This window comes from Hesperophylax consimilis, chromosome 2, assembly GCF_061612785.1.
Source record: "Hesperophylax consimilis isolate HC1 chromosome 2, BYU_Hcon_1.0, whole genome shotgun sequence".
NCBI lineage: Eukaryota > Metazoa > Arthropoda > Insecta > Trichoptera > Limnephilidae > Hesperophylax > Hesperophylax consimilis.
Window position 1 is genome coordinate 12,684,493 of NC_142837.1, and position 21,767 is coordinate 12,706,259.

At 37.0% G+C, this 21,767-nt stretch overlaps 1 protein-coding gene across 1 annotated transcript; it reads right to left on the reverse strand.

The window, feature by feature from the left end:
- Positions 1-41: 41 nt before the first annotated feature.
- On the reverse strand, positions 42-21,455 carry LOC149425713 (uncharacterized). The gene is made up of 9 exons (XM_089641338.1): positions 21,075-21,455; positions 20,800-20,984; positions 20,424-20,514; positions 17,885-20,120; positions 14,661-14,914; positions 10,346-10,513; positions 9,461-9,642; positions 8,439-8,822; positions 42-4,178 (listed from the first exon to the last, which is right to left on the reverse strand). The coding sequence occupies exons 1-9, from the start codon at positions 21,175-21,177 to the stop codon at positions 3,843-3,845; spliced, it is 3,939 nt and encodes a 1,312-aa protein (XP_089497464.1). The 5' UTR covers positions 21,178-21,455; the 3' UTR covers positions 42-3,842.
- Positions 21,456-21,767: the final 312 nt, after the last annotated feature.

Sequence of the window (21,767 nt, forward strand, 5' to 3'; positions counted from 1 at the left end):
TGATTACCTGTGTAAAAGACAAAAAATATATTACAGAGTTCAAAGGGACAATACTGTAAAGGGGGAGAATGTGAAAAAACTTTAGGTTTTCATAAGTTTTTTATTTAGAATTATTTTCTGTATTTTAAACATAGTACAACTGCATACATACAACCTGATAAAAATTTACAAAGCCGACAATTTTTTTTCACATTAACCCCACGCAGGAGGTCCTGAGGAAAATAATTTCCTTCAGGGCCCATGTCATCTTTTGGGATGCTGTGGAGGGTATTTTTTAAGGAGAGGAAGTTCTGTGAAGGTAAAAGGGTTGGGTAGGTATCAGTGTGTCCAGGAGTGACGGACATATGAATATCCCTCTCACTGCGAGACCAGTTGGAGAGGTTAAAGGGCCTCCCCACACCCGCCTCTCCCGATCTGGCACGCCACGCAGCCGCTGGGCAGGTGCATCCTGAACACACCTCACCTAATGAACCCGGCCACCCCTGCTAAGTCACCAAACGTAGCGAACCACTTGGTGTGACCTATGGCAGAGGTGTTGGTTATCTAATAAATGGTTTCTGGGGTGGCGTTATCCAAACCCGCCTCCAAAATTGACAATTATTATAAAGAAAACAATTATTTGCACCGAGCGACCAAGCACAGGTTTATAAAATGCAACGCAAAAAAATTATATCTGTTCTCAAAATAATACAAAATCTTTGAATAATATTCCAAAGACAACCAATTTGTAGTAAAATTCACTGTGACCATTTTCAGAATCGTCAAATAAAATAATAAATTAATGACTATATAAGCAAAATTAACATAAATAATGGTGACAATATTTGAAATTTCAAATTAAATTGCCTAAAAATATGAATTAATTCTTTAAACGAAGTGAATAGTTTGGCTGAATATCATTTGAAGACATAAAACATATTATGTAATTGTCTAAAAGGTATTCAATCACAGACCAAGAAGGTAGACTTAAATAATTTGTTTCTCTCAAATCATTAGGTATTTCAAATCCATCAGGTGAGATTGGTCAAGTAGGAATAAAAAAATGTATGTGTGTTAAAAAAAATAATGGCTGCCAGTATTAGTATGACAATCAGCCGAAGGCGGACAGAGGAATCATAAGAGTATTTCAACAGAATAAAGTAATATTATGGAATTGTTTTATTTTACTTTTTAGTTTTGTGATAAAATGTAAATTATGAAAACAAGTCTACCTCTGAGGTTGAAATAAATTATGCACATTTCATTATGCCGTGTTGTATTTCTTTAGATAACAATTCAGACAGCATTACATCGTTATCACTGTCCCAAATGTTGGCTAAAGAAGGAGTAAGTGCAATATGGCATAATAACCCAAAAAGTAATATTTTTGGCTGTGAAAATAATCTCTCACTCGATTATCCGACATCTACTATAATCCACCCTTATTTTTTCCAGTTGATAGCACAAAAATCAAGCTTTGTAATTCGCCGGTATTCATATGTCAAATTCGGTAGTGCGACATCAGTTAACAGTTCTTCTTAAACACTCAGTTCTATATCGTCATAGCTTCTATAGCATTTTACCAGTTGCCATGGTTTTCACCACATTTCGGTTAGTCCTCTGTGTATTTTAGAAACTGTCCCAAGTTTTTGTGTTTGCTTTGTTCTAACACTTTTTTTGTTTGAATAAGTTTACGAAATGGAGTTTTCTTGGAAGCGTGAATAAATGGAAATTTTACAAGTGTTTGTTTTTACAAAATATCTGTTTTAATTTTTCGCATATTTTGTATGACTGCATAACCCACCGCTTTCACTTGTATTCGACATTTGCAAGGTTCTCGGGGTGGCGGATTAGTGAGAGAGAAAGTACACAGAAAATTTGTCTTCTTTTCGTCAGGGGTTAGAAAATAAATTAAATATTGTGTGCCTAATAATTTCCACGCTAATGTAAAAAGGTAGATCATGTTTACTTGGACATTTCTGTTTTGAACAGTAAATACTTGAACAGTTATACAAAGCTGCCTCTAGACTAGATGTTTGTTGTGGCAAGACATCACCGGGGGAGTATTCTTGATTACGTGTACATGAATCTTTAGAACAAGGATTCCCAACCTTTTTGAAGTAGGGACCTACATTTTCATGGGGATTGACTTACATGAATTTTATAAGAATTTTTGCTGTCGCTTTTTAGTTCTTGTAAATTTTGACTCTTAAACCGCTTCATTAACAAACAGGTAAGCAACATCTAGCAAAACCAATTTATCCTACGAACAGGAAATTATTTTTTTTCATCCATGATCGTAAATTTAAAATATGGAAATAATCAATATATTCACAATAGTACATAATCGTTATTTTAAATTTTCACAATAGTACAGAATCGTTATTTTCAATATTCACAATAGTAAATAATCATTATTTTCAATATCACAATTGAAAATTATTGGGATCGACTAAGGTTTACTGCGAAATCGACCATTTGAGAATCCATGCGTTAAAATAATATTGAATGTTGACTGCATAGTAGCAATGACTCCTTTTATAAAAAGGCACAATGTTGAAAATTAAAAAAATCAAATTAAAACAAAAAAAGCGTTTAACAAAGCTGTGAATCAATAGCATAAAAACTAAATATATATCGACGGTCCCGAAGAACAGTGTTGGATGTGCAAATTTGTAGTTTTGCGGTAGAGCCGTTAAAAGTTTAATTTCTGCATTTTTACAGTTTTTTGGTAATATATTTCTCCAAATAAATAAATAGCGGTTAATGCAAAATTTCAAACAACACTATACTTCTTGATCACAAAAACAGTAAAAATGCAGAAACGAAACTTTAAACAGCTCTACCGCAAAACTACAAATTTGCACATCCAACATTGTTCTTCGGGACCATCGATATTATGTAAGTAAATAATATTATTAAGTTATTTAACATAAAATAAAATCTCTTCCACTATATACTCAAAAGGCTCAATTAAGTAATTTTAGTGTATTTTCATATAAAAATATTTTATAAAACATATCGCCTTTGTAAATGGAAAAAAAAACACTGACAGCTCGTTTTCTCTCACCAAAACACTGAAAGTAAAGTTAGTTTGGTGAAAGGGGCCTCGAGTAATAAATCCTCAAATGAATTTGTGTTGTGGTTTGGTGGCTTTTACCTGAACGGCAACGCTGCGTTCTCCCTTTAATTGTTACCTTTATGACCCACAGCACCCCCTACGATTAGGCATTAGCAGGAATGACGGTCGGTGTCTTTTCCATGTTACATATTAAGAATGAAAAAAAATTACTTTTTATGTGTGAAGAATTTTGGGGAATTTTTAAGGCCGCACCAGACTAATTAATGCAAATGTTTAATCTTAGAATTTTAGCATGAATAAGTTACCAGTCGGTACTTATCAGCAGTCTTGCAATGGTAATTGAGGTAAAATTAGCATTTCAACAACGTTCCTTCTATTAACTGACATTACACACTTAGCGGCCGGACCCCTGCACGGTACCAAGTGTCGACCTTGTACGTTTATTTTGCCTTCAGATAATACCTCTACTGGGTTCGTTAACGACAAGTATAGTATTGTCTACTTGTTGGCTTTATCAAAAATATATTTTTATTTATTGAAGCTTCTTGTCGGCCTAAACGGGTTATTTTTGATAAAACAATTTTCTCTAACAATTTTGAAAGATTGTCTTGAACTACAAATAGCAAGTTACTCAAAGTTTCTTTTTAATGATTTAGATTGTTCGGTTTATCTTTCATTAAAAAAAATATTAGGATTTGTATAGAATTTCATTCGAGGACTTTACACACTTACACTAAATTCAAATAGAGAAAATAATGATTGTCAAGAGTGGCGGGCATTATCAATCAGCGTCATTGTATTCAAAGTTGTATTTGGGACTGGCATTAAAGCCTAGGAGCTTCCCGTCGATGAGGCACTGGACAACCCAGGAGGTGGAGACCAGCGGCACTCCCTCCTCTCTGGCTTTGTTCTGCACCTCGTGGGGGCAGTCACACTCTGTCACCACCACTATCCCGCTGCCCAACTCCAGGTTGTTTTCTTCCGTCAGGACCCGGGTGCTGGCTCCGGCTAGGCTGCAGACCCTCTCCCAGAACTTGGTAAAGTTGTCGTTGTCGCTGCACAGCAGGATCAGCTTATCCTTGAAGGGGGTGGAACTTCCACGCTCCAAAGATGATACCTGCATTATCACAAAAATACTATTTTACTTCCGTGCCATCTATGTAAAAGCATTGTAATATGCTTGTGTAGGCCAGAACCCAGTTAGTTTTCTGGATTGGATTAACTTTTCGAAGAACCAACTTAACCTTTTCCCAACCTCTTGCGCGAATGTGTGGACTATATTACATTGCAGTGACAAGATTTTGGACATAGTTAGCAATAGTCCCCCGAACTTTATTAATTTATATTATATGAATTTCGGTGTGACAGGAATCCAAAACTTCGTACCAAATCCAGAGAAGGCGGAGTTTTGATAGCAACTAAGGAAAATTTATCAGTAAAAAACTAAACATGCAGAATAGTTCATTGGAGTAATTATTTCTACAAATTGTTACCCCCATGGAAAGAAATCATCATTGGAGATATTTACATGCCGCCAAACTCTGATTTTCAAATTTACAATAAACACCAAATTCCTTCTGTCAAAAAATCCTACATGGAAAATAATTATTGTCGACGATTACTCTCTAGTGATATATTATTAATGAAAGTTCTAACAACCCAACAAGTAAAGCGATAGGTACGATAAACTATTTAAAATTTGCACTAACATAATATGTTGTACAATATACTAGATCACCTTTTAAATCTAGTTTTTTCTAACTGCTCTAAATTATGGGTGGAAATGTCAAACGATCAGCTCGTACCGGTTGATGGTCATCATCCTCCCTTACACATTGTAGTTAATACGTACACAAACAAACAAAGCTCAACTTCAAAAATGCTTAATACGATTCTATTAACTACCAACTCACTAATACAGATACACCTTTTTGACTAACGACACTGATAACAAACCCTAGAAAAACTTTAACAAATATTTTCTGAAAATATAAAATCTCATGTCCCCTCGTGTATACCAAAACACAGAACATATCCAATTTGGTTCTCCACAATCCTTATACTCCGGCTCAAACAAAAAAAAACAATAGCACATGTTGTTTTTACGTCCAAAAATTTTGACACCTATAAAATATAAGTATGTAAAAATACATGCTTATTCGAATGCAACATTGTGTCAAAATTGAAAGCATTCGGTGGAGAAATTTCGGAGATTTAAGATTTTCAACAAACGAACATTTACATTTTTATTTATATACATTATACATAGATAGATGAGGATTTATTAATTCTACATAATTACATATTATAATAAAACTTATATATTCAGAACCAGGGTTTCTTGATCTATATGAACGCTAGCGACCCGCCTCGGCTTCGCACGGGTGTAATGTGGCATCTTAGTGTCCGAGTGATTTAGACATATATGCACTATCGGATCCATTTTTGAACCTTTGATATTGACAGTTTATGTTTCAAAAAATGATTTTCCTTTACGTAATTTTTTTTTTTTTTTTATAATTATTTTATTGTAAATATTTTTTTTTAGTTTTGATTTATTTGTTCAGAGTTCCTAAACATGAGTTTACTGACCCTAGCATAATTATATTGGATTACCTATAGATACTTTACTTATATATTATTATTATTAAGAATTGGTTTGAATGAAAGCTAAAACTATACTGCGGCTGTGCGCAGGTTTTATTTCTTCCGGAGGATTATCTTGGGTTATTTAAATTTATCATTTTCGCTATATTTCGCAAGTGTATTAATTGTAGGATTAGTGTGGCCGGGAAGGCCGGCGTAAAATTTGGTTGCTTGGGAGACAAAGAAGTCCTTTATCAACGGAATGTTGGAGTAATTATGGACAGTCCATTTAAGCGCATTTAATGCAAGTGTAATGGCTTTGTTTTGGAAGTTTTGAATTATTTTTATGTGACTTGGAGCAGCATGCCCCCAAACGGGGCAAGTGTAGGTGAAGTCTGGTCTTATGGTGGTTTTGTATAACAGTAATGTGTTGTCTGTTGATAAACGACTTTTTTTTTCCCATCATCGGGTACAGTGCTGATACACGTTTATTTGCTGCATTTATTTTTTCATGCTTTATTAGCTGTAAATATCAAAGTTTTATCTTGAATCATTCTTCACTGCCAGTAACTACAGAATGTCTTTATGTACAATGTAAACAGCTATTAAGTAAAAGTTATATGGAAAAGGGCTATATATAGTTGTCCATGTGAAAAACGGGATTGTCCATAACGCGACATTGAAACCAATGTATGAATGCATTGTGCAGCTTTGCACGACAGCTACTGTCATGATTAGAAAAGATTATTGTTTAGTTGTACTAAATAACACAGAATAATTTAACAAATATATAAATAAAAAAATAAACTTTCTTTTATTTCTCGAGGTCAATATTATTAATATGTATAGATTTACTATCAAATATAGAATTTTAAAATTTACCAAAAAATCCACTTTCGTTTTTCTCGAAAATGAAAACTCAAATAAAAAAGTCATAACCCAAAATTGACTTTAAATGAAAGGTAGATTTATTCACAAGTTATACCGTTTATACCAAGAGTTTCCGAACACCGTGCAAAACAAACATTCTTTGTATCGGAAATGTTCCTCAAATGCGATTCGTAAAGCCAAAAGCCGTTCAAATCTAATTAGATTTGACAACAGCAAGTGAATGATGAAACATGTCAAATTAAATACTTTACCAAAATAGTAGGTTCTGCAAATAAGTCATACCTTTTTACTAAGTTGTTTGTTTTACTTAATATTTACGATTTCCGATTGCGTATGTTCATTGCTGTGAGACATGATGAATGCACATTTGACGTTGTATTTTCACAAGTTCATTAATGTAAAATTACCGCCCTCTAGCGACAAAAAAATGAAGACATTTCGATAGTTGAGAAAATTTGCTAACATATAACAACCTTTTAAGGGTTCAATAATTTCACCGTGAATAAGTAAATAAATTAAGCAACATAAAATATATTATACCACGATGGAATACACAACTTTACTAAAGCAAAACAAGCAATTAGCTGTGTTTTTGATGCACAAGCCACATCCCTGAATAGCCAATAATACGTATGTTATTTTATATCGCTACACGAACAGATGTAACAGTATGAGTGGGCTCAACATGAAACGCAAACTCAGACCTTGCGTAGAAAAGTCCCACCTTACTTTTCTGTGGAAAGTCTCGATATTTTAATGTTCGCTCGCCGGCGGTCAATGCACGAATGATGTCGCCGTTTGTTCAAAACATGCGGTAAGTTTCGGGCTCTAAAATGATGGCCAGGTGGTTGATCCTGGTTCCAAGGGCTAGGGCAAGGCTATCTCTTCTGACGTCAATGGTTGTACACAATAAATAAAATTATTGAAAGTTTCTGAAATACACTCTCTTTACGTTGAAAGCTATGATATACCTAACAAATTCACAAATGGATACGATTTTACAAGTGTTATCAATCATTCGCAAAGTTTTACTTTTCTTTTTAAGTTTTATAATCTAAGCCATCTGTAAAACCTCATAAGAGAGTTTCACTGTATTATAAAGAAACTAAATAGAATTAATGACAGTAGACGTTGAATTGATATAAATATCATAATTTAGGACAGGTTGTTTTGGAGAATTTTAAAAATTCATCAAATTTCAATGTTCATTTTCGGGTTCTGTGAAAGTCCTATTCAAGTTCTGTCACTGTATCATTATAGGCTACTTGCTTGACAGAACTGAATTAATAACAGAACTTGAAAAAATCTTTCACAGAACTTGAAAATTAACTTTGAAATTGGAAGAATTGTGCAAATTCTCGGAAACAACCCGTCCTAAGACGTCTTACTTAAGAATTGAAAGGTGGTTTGCAAATTTTTATGGAAGCCACGCATACTAGTAGTTCTCTGAAAAGTAGACCTTGCATCCAAAAAAGTAGGTTTCTTATTTAATAAATCAAAACCTAAATTTCCTCTGAAATCACGATTTGTATTGTAGGTATCTACTTTAAAAAACCACACACATTTTTTTCAAATAAGGAATTACACAATTTTTCCAAATAAATGTCACTATCCAATTCTTTTTTAAAACTTTCTTCAGGCAGGTATTATAATATTGACAAAATGTGAATAAGAAAGTTCAAATAAACACAACGATTTCACATTTGAAAAAATAAACTTTACTGGACCATTAAAACGGCCACCATGTTGAATCGGAAAGTACAAACAAATTTACAGACAGACAAAATGCGATACCGTTAAAACAGGACTTTTCTACGCTCAGTCAATTATGATCAAACAGTGAATATTCGGAACATGAAAAAAAAATTACATTGTGAAATAATTTTTAAAAATTGCATACCTTCCACCTGATGAAGCGGTTTTTTTCCAATGACCATCCTGTGGGAAGACTATACTCATTCTGATCCATCAGTTTATTACTGAGGCAGCTTCGGATGACCCAGAAGTGGGACAGGGCCCTGATGTTGGCCCCCAGGCACTGGATGTACTTGGCGGTGAGGCACGGCCTAGGGACTATCAGCCTGCACATGCTGTATTTACTCTTGGGGACGTCCTCGAAGTGGCTGTAGACCGTGCCGCCGGCTTTCTCCAGCTGTTCCTTGAGGCGCTCCTTCTGGAATGGGTTACTTGCCAGCATGTTGTCCTCATCCTTTTCAGTGCTCGTGGACGATTCCGTGTATTGTTCACTGTCGCTACAGTTTCTGGGGGGGGATCGTCTGTTTTCCTGGAATTTTATTTCCATTAAAACATTAAACAATGTGTTTTGTACAAACATTAAATTCAAATATGACCCAATTTAAATGCCAATTACGCCCTACAATCGAATTTTGGAGCCACCTCTAGGCTGGAGCCCCACAATACTTGATAAACCTACTTCATTCTGAGCAAAAGTGGGCCATCTGATTGACAATCCATTGTTAACAGACCGATTGCCGATGAACACAGATGCATGCACAATGCACAACATGCACAATGTGGGCATGCTGAGTCTGTTCTACAGGTATTTTAAGGGAGCCTGATCTAAGGAGCAAGCAGCATTGATCCCTGGTGTATGTGCGTAAAACTCGACGCACACAAGCGGAAAACTCGTTTACAGTTGATGTTGGCTTCATGAGAATGGGCCGCTTCTTTGACTCAGTTTTGTGTAAGATGGCTCGTATGTGGAACGAGTTACCGGCATCTGTTTTCCTCCTACATCCGGGCCTCTTCAAGACCTGCATTAATAAATCCCTTCCTACAGCCTCTACCTTAACCTGCCTTATGCTGCCCAACCGGGTGGCAACATAGCTCCCCTGCCTTGACACTGTACAGACAGGGACGCTCTTGTGAGGTGTCACATAAAAAAAAGTATGTAGTTCTTACCCGCGATCTCGGCAGTTCAGTGCAAGTAAGAAGAAAGTGTAGTCCGGAGAAGAAAGTGCTCCCGTCTGGCGGGATTGGTCCAAGTCTCAACACGGTGTCATCATCATTCTCGAACTTGGTCATTTTGGAACACTTCTTCCCAATCATTTGCTTGGAAGCACCCTTAATGGGGAGATCGTGGGCTGGAAATAAGAAACAAATTACCTCTGTGGATGAAGTCTTGCATTAGCCTCATCCTTATATTTACTTAATTTAACTTCTTCAATGTCTGGAAACAAGCACTCATTACACCGATCCACAAAAGCCGGGACAAAAATAATATCATTAACTACATGCCCATCTCCAAACTCCCAATTGTCTGCAAGATCATGGAAAACATAGTTATTGATCAACTTTTCAGTGACATTGACAATACTAAAATCAACACGGTTTTTTCATAAAAATCTGTGTCGGCAAAAAAATGTCGATCAAAATGTGTACGCAACTGTAAGTTTTATAAATCGACCGGTCGGTGGCCGAATTGACATCGCGCTTGGGTCTCACCCAGGCGTAGTGTGTTCAATTCCTCAGCCGGCTAAGTCCTCCATCACAACACAAGCAACATTTTTCCACTTACTGAGGTGGTAGTAGGAGATTTTCAAATATTGTCAACTTATTCGTAACCCGGGAATGTTTGTCTTTCTTTTAAAAAAATAAATCTAATTAATTATTTACGACATAAAAAAATTAAAATGAATCTTAATCGTTCGGTCTCGGAAAATCTTAAAGGCGCTACGCAAGCTCTGTTGTAACCTCTCCCTCTTTCTCATAAATGACATATTCCACAAAAAGAGAGATGAGTTCTTAACGGCTGGCTAAAGTCAAACCACACTCAGTTGTCATTACCTCTGACTCCAGTGATCTTGCGGGGAGTCTTCTGCACCTCGGGCTGGACTCCCCCCACCTCCTCCAGGGCCCCGCTGGAGGCCCGGCTGTCCCCGCCTTCACTGCTCTCACTTTCCTGGCGGCTCTTCGGGGCCGCACCCATCCGCCGGACGCCCCTGCCTCGACCGCCTAACGGATACCAGAAAAGTAAAGGCCTTTTAATGAGCTCTTATGTATAACGTCTCTTTGGCCGACTGCAAAAATTGACATTTTGACAGCTTATATCTTCGGTACTACATATTCAGTATTTTCCAAAAATTCCAAAAGGTCTGTCCTCAGCACAAATGAAGTACATATTTGTAAAAAAAATGTGAAATTGTCATTGCAGAAATTATTAGTAATTACATTTTTATTAAATATTGTGTGATTATTATATAGGATTGAGTGAGAAGATCGACGATCCGAGATGAAGTGGCTTGCCCGTGTACGCAGAATGTTAGAAGATTGAATTCCGCACTAAATACAGCGGCAATTTCAGAGAGCAGGGACGCCTGGAGACGCTTTGTTGAAGTGATGGGTCCCTGACGGTTAAGGGGAAGAATATGAAATAGATGAATTGAGATTGAGAAACATCCTATCATATAATATGATTTAAACTATTTATTTCTCTCTTGCCCAATCTATTCTCCAATATGGTATAATTGGGTGGGGGGGGGGGGACTTTCAAAACTAACCTCTTACCTGTAGAAAAGGCACAGAGGTTGATTCTAAAAGTCATCCGAAGTAAACCATCTATATTTCCAACAACACAGTTATTTAACTCTTTTAGGGTTCTCAGTCTAAATAATATATTCAAAAAGAACTCATTGTTACAAACTCACAAAGATCATTTCAATCCTACAATAACATTTCCAAAAATAAGTAACCGATTGAGATCATGTGCAACTTAGAAATCCCCAAATTTGAAATGAGTGCTTCTAAATACCACTTATCAAGGTGTAAATTTTTTTAATGCACTCCCATATAAAATCAAATCTGAAAAAAATATAAAGCCTTTAAATTACAAATAAAACAACTACTTGATCAACCCAATAATATTTATAAGTTTCAATTTCATAGAACGAATTTTTACGTATCTTTTGATTACAGGTACATATTAGTAGTAAATGCAAATTTTAATATTACATACTTAGTATACAATGAATTATTTAATTCCATCATTAATTAACAATAAAAAATAAAAATATATATATATATTTTTTTTAACATATCCTCTTGAAATATTATATCAGCATTCGAACAACCAATAGCTTATTGTCGCAATTTATTATGTACCTTCTCTTGCAATATTATCAGCTCTGTTTTACTCCAACAGAATAAAATAACTCCATGTACTTACTACCTACTTATTAATCCAAATGTAATATTATTTTTATTTTACTACATCCATATTCTTAAATTTATTTACATTTACTGTGTATCTAATTTAGTAACTGCTATATTAGTCTATTTTCATTATCTATACTTTTCTTATCATGCTATATAAATTATGTTTATTTCTTACTTTATAAATAAAAACTTTCTTTCTTTTCTTTACCTTATGTATACTGTAAGGGCACTACTCCAACTCAAACACGAGAAACGTTTTTCTCTATTGAATTTGGTAGTTACGTTAAAAAGAAAACATTTTATTGTAATTAGTTTTTAGAACCATATGTTTTTCTTCTGTAAATCTGTCATGTATGTATTTAAAAAATAAAAATTAGCTATTATCAGTACCTTGGCTTTTTATTTGAGTTTTTAATTAACTTCTCCTTTTTTTTTGCCTTGTAATATGTTTCATACTACGTAATATGTTTCCTTTTAGCATACATATTATTATGAGCGTGCACAGTGGGCCGGAACTGAACTTTAATCGATTGTACCATATACAACCCTTTTTGTGTGTGAAATAGACCTCGTTCCTGCCTAATTAGATGCCTCCCACACCGGACAAGAGTTCACACAGAGTCGACTGCGCTTCCCCCACCGCCATGTGCGGGCTTGAGGAATGGACGAGCGAGCTCAGCAACCTTCCGCCCACCCTGCGAATGCCTGATGCTCACTTAGTCTCTAGGGTCTTTGGGCACCCCCTCCAACCTTCCCCCACCGCCATGTGCGGGCTTGAGGAATGGACGAGCGAGCTCGGCAACCTTCCGCCCACCCTGCGAATGCCTGATGCTCACTTAGTCTCTAGGGCATTGGTTCTTAACCTGGGTTCGATCGAGCCCCAGGGGTTCGGTGAGTCAGTCTCGGGGGTTCGGTGGAGGTTAAGACCCCCGACTTATATGATTCGTGGTGACACGCCCCGCTTATCCATCATTGGCTGCAGGTGATCACGCAGCGGTAGAGCTTGCGATTACCGGTCGAGATGGCCGTCCGAAAATGACCGTAGTCATTATATCTTACAGATTAGTGGTGTGTTCTGTGTATCTTACGTCGTATGATACCTTTCTTAATATTATAATATTCAATCCCTTCGCACTAACTATGTCGAGCAAAAAATAAAGTGGTCGGATGAATATGTGCAAAATTGATTCACATGTATAACGGAACGTGATGGGAGTCAGCATCCTTTCTGCATGATTTGCAATGCCAAGTTGAATAATTCTAGTCTAGCACCGGCAAAACTAAGAGAACACTTCCTTAAGTTGCATGGAGATGGAAAATACAAGAACACAACTCGCTGAATTCAAGGTGAAGAGAGCCAGATTTGTTGAAAAGGCTACTCTGCCTGTACTCGGCTTTGCACCCGTCAACAAACCGATCCTCACAGCAAGTTGCTTACCTGATCATTTTGACATGTTTCATGTTTTGATTTAACCATTAAAATTTAGTGTTTTGATCTTTTTTTTTCATTTTGTACACCTTGTATAAATATATACCATGTTTTGAATTTGTAAAAATCTAATTTTATTTTTCAAATTAGGAGGGGTTCGGTGAATGCGCATATGTAACTGGTGGGGTTCGGTACCTCCAAAAAGGTCAAGAACCACTGCTCTAGGGTCTTTGGGCACCCCCTCCAACCTTCCCCCACCGCCATGTGCGGGCTTGAGGAATGGACGAGCGAGCTCGGCAACCTTCCGCCCACCCTGCGAATGCCTGATGCTCACTTAGTCTCTAGGGTCTTTGGGCACCCCCTCCAACCTTCCCCCACCGCCATGTGCGGGCTTGGGGAATGGACGAGCGAGCTCGGCAACCTTCCGCCCACCCTGCGAATGCCTGATGCTCACTTAGTCCCTAGGGTCTTTGGGCACCCCCTCCAACCTTCCCACATCATTTTTCTTTAGGGCATAATCAGGTAATCCGGCAGAGGGGCACGGTAGTCAATCTTTATGTACGGACAGACCGATCGCCATACACATTCTCGATGGGACTGCCAGTGGACGGGTGGAATACTCTCCGGTAAAATTAATATATGTTCGAATTGGTACATTTCAAACGTAGATTCCTATAATGAAAACATGAATGTATGTATTGGGTTTTCTTTTTAATTTTAATTTTAATTCTTATTTTTGTTTTCTCTACAGATAGCCTAGTCTTCAAGCAGCTATTTCATCCATTATTATTTTTAGGCTTATTTTATTTTAACTAAACCTGTACATATTTTAAAACTGTTAATTGAGTTTCTGTGTGTGGTAAAACCATGTTTGATCGTGTGAGGAATGTGGAGATCCGCAAAGAGTGCAAGGCTGATGTAAGCGTAATGAGTAGCGTCCTCTCTGCCTACCCCTGCGGGGAAACGGCGTGATGGTTAGTTAGTTAGTTAGAGTTTCTGTGTATATTGTAGGCATCCTGCAGCCTAATCACTACGCAGGGACATTGGGGGTCTGGATTATTTTTATAATAAATGTAGTCGTTTAACCAAAAAAAAATTAGAGTCCTTGTGAGATCCCTGAAGGAGTAACCATCTGTTACTTATACCAGGGCGGGTAAGCGGTGGATAACCTCCAGTACCTTAGTTCCTTGGTGCCTGGTCTGCGCCCTAAGCGGACTGCTCCAAATACGCCTGCATAGATCTGGCTAGGGGTTTAATACCAGCTGTTTAGTGTCTTCTTAATGCGTCGAAGCCATTTAGTTGTCGAAAAAAATGAAAATGTTAGCAAAAAAAAAAGGTTTTTGGGTTCTCTAGGTGATGTAGATTTAACAGTTTCCCGCTTATGCTACAAGTTTCTGGATATTGTTTGCCGACATCGGCCTTTTCTAAGCAATCTATCAATGTATGTGCTTTAGCGAAACTTCATGGATCACATAAGCGACAGCCGGGTAGATAAGGTCAATGAGAGCAGTAGCACACCTGAAGAAGTAGAAGCCTTGGGACTAGACGGAGAGTTGGGCACCCCCTTGGTGACAGTTCCCTTGTCCCTCTGCCGGGTGCCGCGGGGGCCCTGGATAATGTTGTCCAAGTCTAGCTCCCGGTTGACAAGGGTGCGGCGGCGCGGGGTACCGGGGGCTGAGTGTGGGGACTTGGGCGGGTTGCTCTCCTTGAAGGACTTGGCCTGGTCCTCCGTCAGGTATATCTCCGAGGCCACCACTGACACCATGCTGTTTCTGCAAATAAAATCAAATTATCGGCTTATAATAATCTAAAACAAGGGAGCGTGTTGAAACTAAAGATCATATAGAGAACTACGTACTATCCTCTGTCTGATACATGTGATAATTGAAGAAAGAGAAGGGGTTACAATCAGCAGTATGATGTGTGAGAAAGACTTCGATACTGTTCCAACCAATGGACTGTTGGCTAAACTTAAATTTCTAGGCTAGAGGACAACTTCTCGAGTGTGTCAAATGCTTCCTCCCTGGGAATAAATTACAAGTTCCAATTGGCAAACAGCTGTCGACTGAAAGAAATGTGATCAGTGGTGTCCATCAAGGATCAGTTCTGTTTATTTTGTACATCATAGATATGCATAACATAATAAAATCGGATTCCAGCTGTTTCGAAGATGATACAAAATTCTTCGCCAACCCACATATACATTATGACCAACTGCAAAATTACTTAAATGAAATATATCAATGGACAAATAATTGGCTTCTAAAACTGAATGTTGAAAGATGCACTGTACTACATGTTGGAAAAACTAACCCTAAGCTTTGATACAAACTTAATGGAACATCACTGAAAGCAGTGACGTTACAACAAGACCTAGGAGTTACCATATCAGAAGACTTGAAATATGAATCGCATATCTATCTAACTTTAAAAGACCAACAATATGAAGATAGACTCATGGAACTAAGATTACCAACGTTAAAATAAAGAAGAGAAAGGGGTGACTTAATTGAGACTTTCAAAATTTTATCTGGACATTATAGTTGCCATGGCATCCAAGAAACCTTCAGCACCAACAAAAATATAAATTTCCGTGGACACTCAAAAAAATTAATAAAACACCTTTTGCATCCAATCCTAGGAAACACTTCCTTACAAGTAGAGTAGTGGATGCATGGAACAAACATCCACAACATGTCATCAATTCTACTAATACAAACCAATTTATAGCTCAATTGGATTCTTATTTGGAGAGAAGAAATGATTAACTTCTTTTATCTCTCGTTCAGGCAACTCTACACTTATATAAGGTACCAAAACACGGGCATGCGCCTAGTTTGGCGGTTTTAACATACCCATAAAATGTAATAACCAAACACAATGAATAAAAAATAAAAAAATAAATTTAACAAATATTTCTTCTAAAAACGTTTTCTGTGTTGTGCCTTGTGTTTCCTGACAAAACTTTTCTCATTTGAACCTTTTTCTGCCCATTTTTAGCAAAACAATCATTAACAAAATGTTGTCAATAAGAGCGTAGCGAAGATGGGGTTTCGTTAGCAGTGACTGTAGGTTATACGGTAGTGATAAAAATGCTCAAACACAAGATAGAAAATTGAATAAAATTATATACTTTTAAAATCGTAATTTTTCAATAATGTCTCTAAGCAAAATAAGTCCGTAAAAAAATAGACAACCATGAAGATTTTTGTCACAAAACACATGCTCGGATTTTATTTTTTTTTTAATAAAATTCTGAAAAGTAGGTGTATTAGATAATATATTGATTTATAATTCTGTATGATAATATGATTTGAAATATGTGTCATAATAAAATGTTCTTATTTTTAAATACATCTATTTTAATTTCACTTTTGTTTTGGCTAATGAATGAATGCAAATCTTGGAAGAGGAAATTAACCCACTTCCCGACATCCGATCAAGCTCAAACTTGGCAGATACTCAGATGACAAATGCATTCTAACAACTTTTGGTGCAATCACGTACACACATGCGGGCATATATGCATTTCTCCAAGATCGGATGACATTAAAGCAGTTAATATAAGAAATAAACATCTGTCCTACTCGATTTGCATTTGGTGAGGTTAGTAGAGTTGTCCAGTTCCTGGGTACGAAGGTTTGATCCTCAACAAACCATTCAAAAAAAAGTTTTAAACGAAATTTCTTTAAAACAGATGTATCATAGTAAAAAAAAATGTGTTTTTATGGGTTGATTTTTTATAAGTTCAAGAAGCAACTTTACTAGATTAGTAACAATCCTTCAAAATCAATTTATGCTTGTTTGTAGAAAATAGTCAATTCCATTTAAAATTGTCAAATTTTCGGTTGTGTCTGGTTCCACCTTAAGATTTAAAATATATCCAACTTCCGTATAAGTTGCTCATAGTTTAGCCGATTTTCAGGGCAAAGAGGTTCTATATGTTTTTTGCTGTATAAAATGTTCATAAACATAAATAAATTCAATTACAACATAAATTAAAAGTGTTAGTATTTTATTTGAGAATCAAACTTTGAACCCCAATATTATAAGTTTCTTACAAATGGCAGGTAGAACCTTGTTGTTCCAAGGGTATGGTAAGTAAAACAAAAAAACCCCGAAGGTGGGGAAGTACCTGGCTATTCAGATTTGGTCACCAAACATGGCCAAAGCCATTTCAAGCAACGTTTCAATTCTGAATGGTGGTCTTACACCAGGGCGATACTGAGAGTATCTTCCACTCTGGAATGCTCCGCATATAAACTATATATTATTTTAAATTAGTAATTTGTGAAAATACACAAATTAATCAAATAAAATTTACTTGCGCATGCCGGAATTTGAACCCGCGACCTCTGGCTTGCTAGTCGAAAGCCTTAACCCTCGACCACGGAGGCAGTCTTATGGAAAATGAAAATAATATTTCATAAATGGCAAAACTTACATATTCTTACACAGACCTAATATGATTTAAGATTTTCACGGCCAAAAGTATCTTTGTTATTTGTTTTTGGGGTGTTATGCCGTGTTGCGCTAACTCCTTCTTTAGCCAACGTTTCGGACAGCATTGCAGTGTCCATCATAAGGACAGATGTGTTATCTGATAACCTGATGATGGACACTGCAATGCTGTCCGAAACGTTGGCTAAAGAAGGAGTTAGCGCAACACGGCATAACACCCCAAAAACAAATATTACACAGACCTATTTAAAAATAAAATGTTATTAGATTAATTTACTAACCCGTCAGTAGTGCATTTATAGCAAATGCTACCGCATTCATTTTTCTCAACTCCCAATACTAAACTAGGTTCATAAGTTTGTTCCTCGTCAACCATAGCATAGATGGACTGGCCAACCAAAGGTAGTTCTACGGTGTTTCCAAATATTATAAAATCATCCAGCAGAGGTTTAGAATGTCCATCGTCAAATTGGATTAGGTATTTGTTGTAATCTAAGATTTGTTTCACTTTGCCCGAGTAGTATCTCTTGTCTACCCACTTGGCCAAAACCAGGGTTCCTTCAGGATAAGATCCTTCGTCTGATGGAGCAGCTGAGCTACCATTGTCAATGGCGCAAGTAGCGTAAACTGCTGGAGATGCAGATTTTAACTTCCTGATTCTTGGAGTCGTCTTTGGAGAACTTCTATTGTCTTCTAAAAAGCTGTGCTTCTCACTTCTGAATAGCGTGTGCGACTGTTGACAATTGTCAGGATCGGTAGGAATCATTTCGGGAGAATGAATACCTTCCAGTTCTTGCGGCTCTTCTTCATTTGTGACGGTGAGATCAGATTTTTTAATTCTCCCGGTTAATACACGCTTTGTTTTAGTCTGTACCTTTTTCTTTGAGCTTTTAGGAGTGGTACGATTACAGTCGTTGCTGTCAGGTTTGTTACTTGGACTCTTAGGGAGTTTATCATTCTCGTGAGAAGTGTTATTTAAATCGTTCATTGGAGATTGGGTTGTGTCTTCCGGGCCGTAAACTTCAGAAAGGCTTTGCAAAAATTCAGCCATCTTTTGTTTGAGCCCTTGCCAGCCTTTGACACTGCACGGCTGGGTTTGAAAAGACAGGGTTTTTCTCGGTCTTTGAGGTATGATGAACGCCCCGTCACTGGTCCGAGATGAAGAAGAGGTGGAAGCGGAGCTCGCGGTGGACATGAAGGAAGAGCGCGGGTGTGGGGGGAGGTGTAACAAGCCTCCGCTGGTGACGCTGGACGGCGAAGTGGTTTTGGAGACATCCCCTGCGTATGAATCAATTGTCAGTCTGCGTGACATCCTTTGATATTCTTTCAGAGTTTGGTTACCGAGATCGTGGTCAGTTTTCACTACGAACATGGAGAGAAACTCATTGTTTTCGTCAGAACACATTTGAATGGTAAAAATAGGATTACTCGAGTTAGAATAATGGGAGCCATTGGAGTGTCCATTATTTAAAAATGAATTTCTAGCGCTACTGGTATCAGATTTTGAATTATTAGATAATTTGGAAAGGCCCTCAGTTTGCTTATTGTAATCTACGAATGTCGGAGTATTGTCTCCTTCACTATCGCTAACGTGAAATGTTTTCTTCAAGAGAAAACCCTCCGTGAATGGAGCATTTTCCGGAGTAGATGAAGAATATCCATTTGAGAGATAAGGCTTAGATATAGCATTTAATTTATTGGGTGGTTCACTCTGATATGGCGAATCCATTTCCATAGATGCAGTGCTATCTTGATCCGTGTGGCCTCCTGATGGAGAGGACTTTTGAATCTCTCCAGTAGAAAAATCACCAGCATTAGGATTGCTTTCAGACAAGTGCACTACATCATTACCGCTCGAATGGTTTGATTCATGAACACCAAAACTGTGCTCATTTTTGGGGAAAATTGGTTCAGAGTGTTGTGTATCTCCGTCTTTCATACTATCGGTGAGATCATATGTTGAAGGGGATAAAAACAATTTAACATTTTGAGAATTGCTAGTGTCGAAGCTCTGCGATTCCTGGGGAATCTGAAATTCTTCCACTTTACAGTCCGTTTTAATATCACTGACAGAACACAAAAAATGTTTTTGAGAGTCTGTGGCGAGTTCTGATGTTCGGATGGTTTCAGCAATCTTGTCTAATCTCTTAAAATTGCATTGTGGAATGTTCTCTTGATTTCTATCTGCATCAGAACTTAGAGAACGCTTTAATCTCCGCGTCGGTTTCAACACTGGAAGTTGGCAGCAAATATCGCAGCTGTTGCTTCTCTTCACTTGTTTTCTCGCGTGAAAACCGGGAGACTTTGTAACAGATGTACTAGGGACGGTTGTAACGCTGAATGAGGTGACGGAAAGGGAGCTCTCATGAGCAATGCTGACAACCGGTGAGAACTCGAGAGACGTCGAGGATTCCACGCTGCGGAACTCATTTGCAGGGCAAGTCTTTTTGGAAGGAATAGGTGAAATTTCTGTTGATTTTCTTCTGGTTGTCTGCGATCGTTCAGGCTTGGTGATATCTGGAATAATATTCACAGTATAATCGGTGTTAAACTGGGTGAATTAATTTATTGTATTTAATGTAACGGGGCTAAACGATTCAGGGTCAATCCACATACACTGCCTGTAGCGGTTTGTGTAAAAGATCAGTCATAATATAGATACACATAATGAGGGTTTCGAACGAAGCTGAAATTCTTCTCAGAATCCAACTTCCCACACTCCAGACAAATAAATACGATACACTAATAAACAGATTTACTCAGTTTATCATTATTACCTTAACATTATTAACAAATCATGAGAAAACTGAGAGTTGTTACCTGAATCGGCTATTGTAACGGTAGAATTTAGATCAACTGACTCCGTACTTTCCAACACAACCATCGGATCGGACTTCATTACTATTTCCACCTGGAGAAAAGAAAGCATTCACTATTACAAGAGTATACACTAGATCTGTCTGTTACGACTGAAACCTGAATTTAACGGGATATCTACTGAGGTCTCACAAATCACTGATTACTTGTAGAAAGTTAATAAATGCGATTTTATTGACAAAAGACCTCTTCTCAAGCGGCTCCGATGAAAACTACTGATCATAACATGTGAGAATTTTCAGGGTTTTGTATTGTGGAGAAATCAAAGAAAGAGAATTTATTGTAAAATATTCTAATGAAAAAATCTTCTTTTTCTTACTTCATTGGATTTGGGCAAACTATCACTTGGGGTAATATTGGTATTGTTATCGGCATTATTTGGCAATTCATATTCAGTCTCTTGGGAGAATATTGACTGGCTGCAAGGCTCCTTGTTACTATCATCTTCTATTTCCTCAATCCTCTCACTCATAACCTCACAATATGTATCTTGGCTGTCAGTTGCTGGAAAAAAGATATAACAATATATAGGCCATACATTATTCCCGAAGATTAAACGCGAATATTTTTACGAAAATTGGAATGTTATATTACTTTTTTCGTCGATTTTCTGCGTTTTTATAAAATCGTCTATGTCCGCTGAAGATGGTTCACTTCCATTTGTAGGCTCCTCTTCAACCCCAGTATTACTTTCCATGATTAATTAAGGTATTAACAGCCGAAAACAATAAGAAATATTAATAATTTCAATAAAATAGTAAACAAAACACGTTTTGGCGGCGTTTCATCCGTCAGTCAAAAGAGGTATGTTAAAGTATGGTAATGGAGTACTTGGGGACGATTATGTAGGACGTGAACCATACACAGTCGAATTTTGAATAGAAAAATCCATCAAACTAGAACGGAAATGACTAAATTGTAAAACAATAACGATTCCGAAGCCTGGAAACCGCCATGATTGACATAAGATTATATTATATTTTCTGTGATGTGTGTGCAGATTTGTCTATGAGTTATTGAGTTTCGTCATCTGTGTGGCAAGTAACATAAATAAAAATCTTATGCGGTAGGAATCAAATTCGAAAAATCATTTGAAAAAACATTCAAATTCAGATAAACTTGTTGAAATTCGCTTAACGCTTTATACGCAAAAAAAAAATAAACGACACTCGGTTTCAACTTAAGATGGCACAAGGGATATTTCTATATTTTATGGATGTCTGTATTTTCGAAGACGCTGGCCATAACAGCACCTCGAAAAAAATGTTTAGTATTTTTTTATTAATT

Bases quoted from the DNA above. Each gene is read 5' to 3' on its own strand.
- LOC149425713 (XM_089641338.1), bottom strand. From the start codon at position 21,177: ATGGAAAGTAATACTGGGGTTGAAGAGGAGCCTACAAATGGAAGTGAA. The intron at 9,643-10,345 runs GTAATGACAACT...TCTTATTTCCAG, and splicing joins CAAGATCACTGGAGTCAGAG to CCCACGATCTCCCCATTAAG. The intron at 8,823-9,460 runs GTAAGAACTACA...ATAAAATTCCAG, and splicing joins CTGAACTGCCGAGATCGCGG to GAAAACAGACGATCCCCCCC.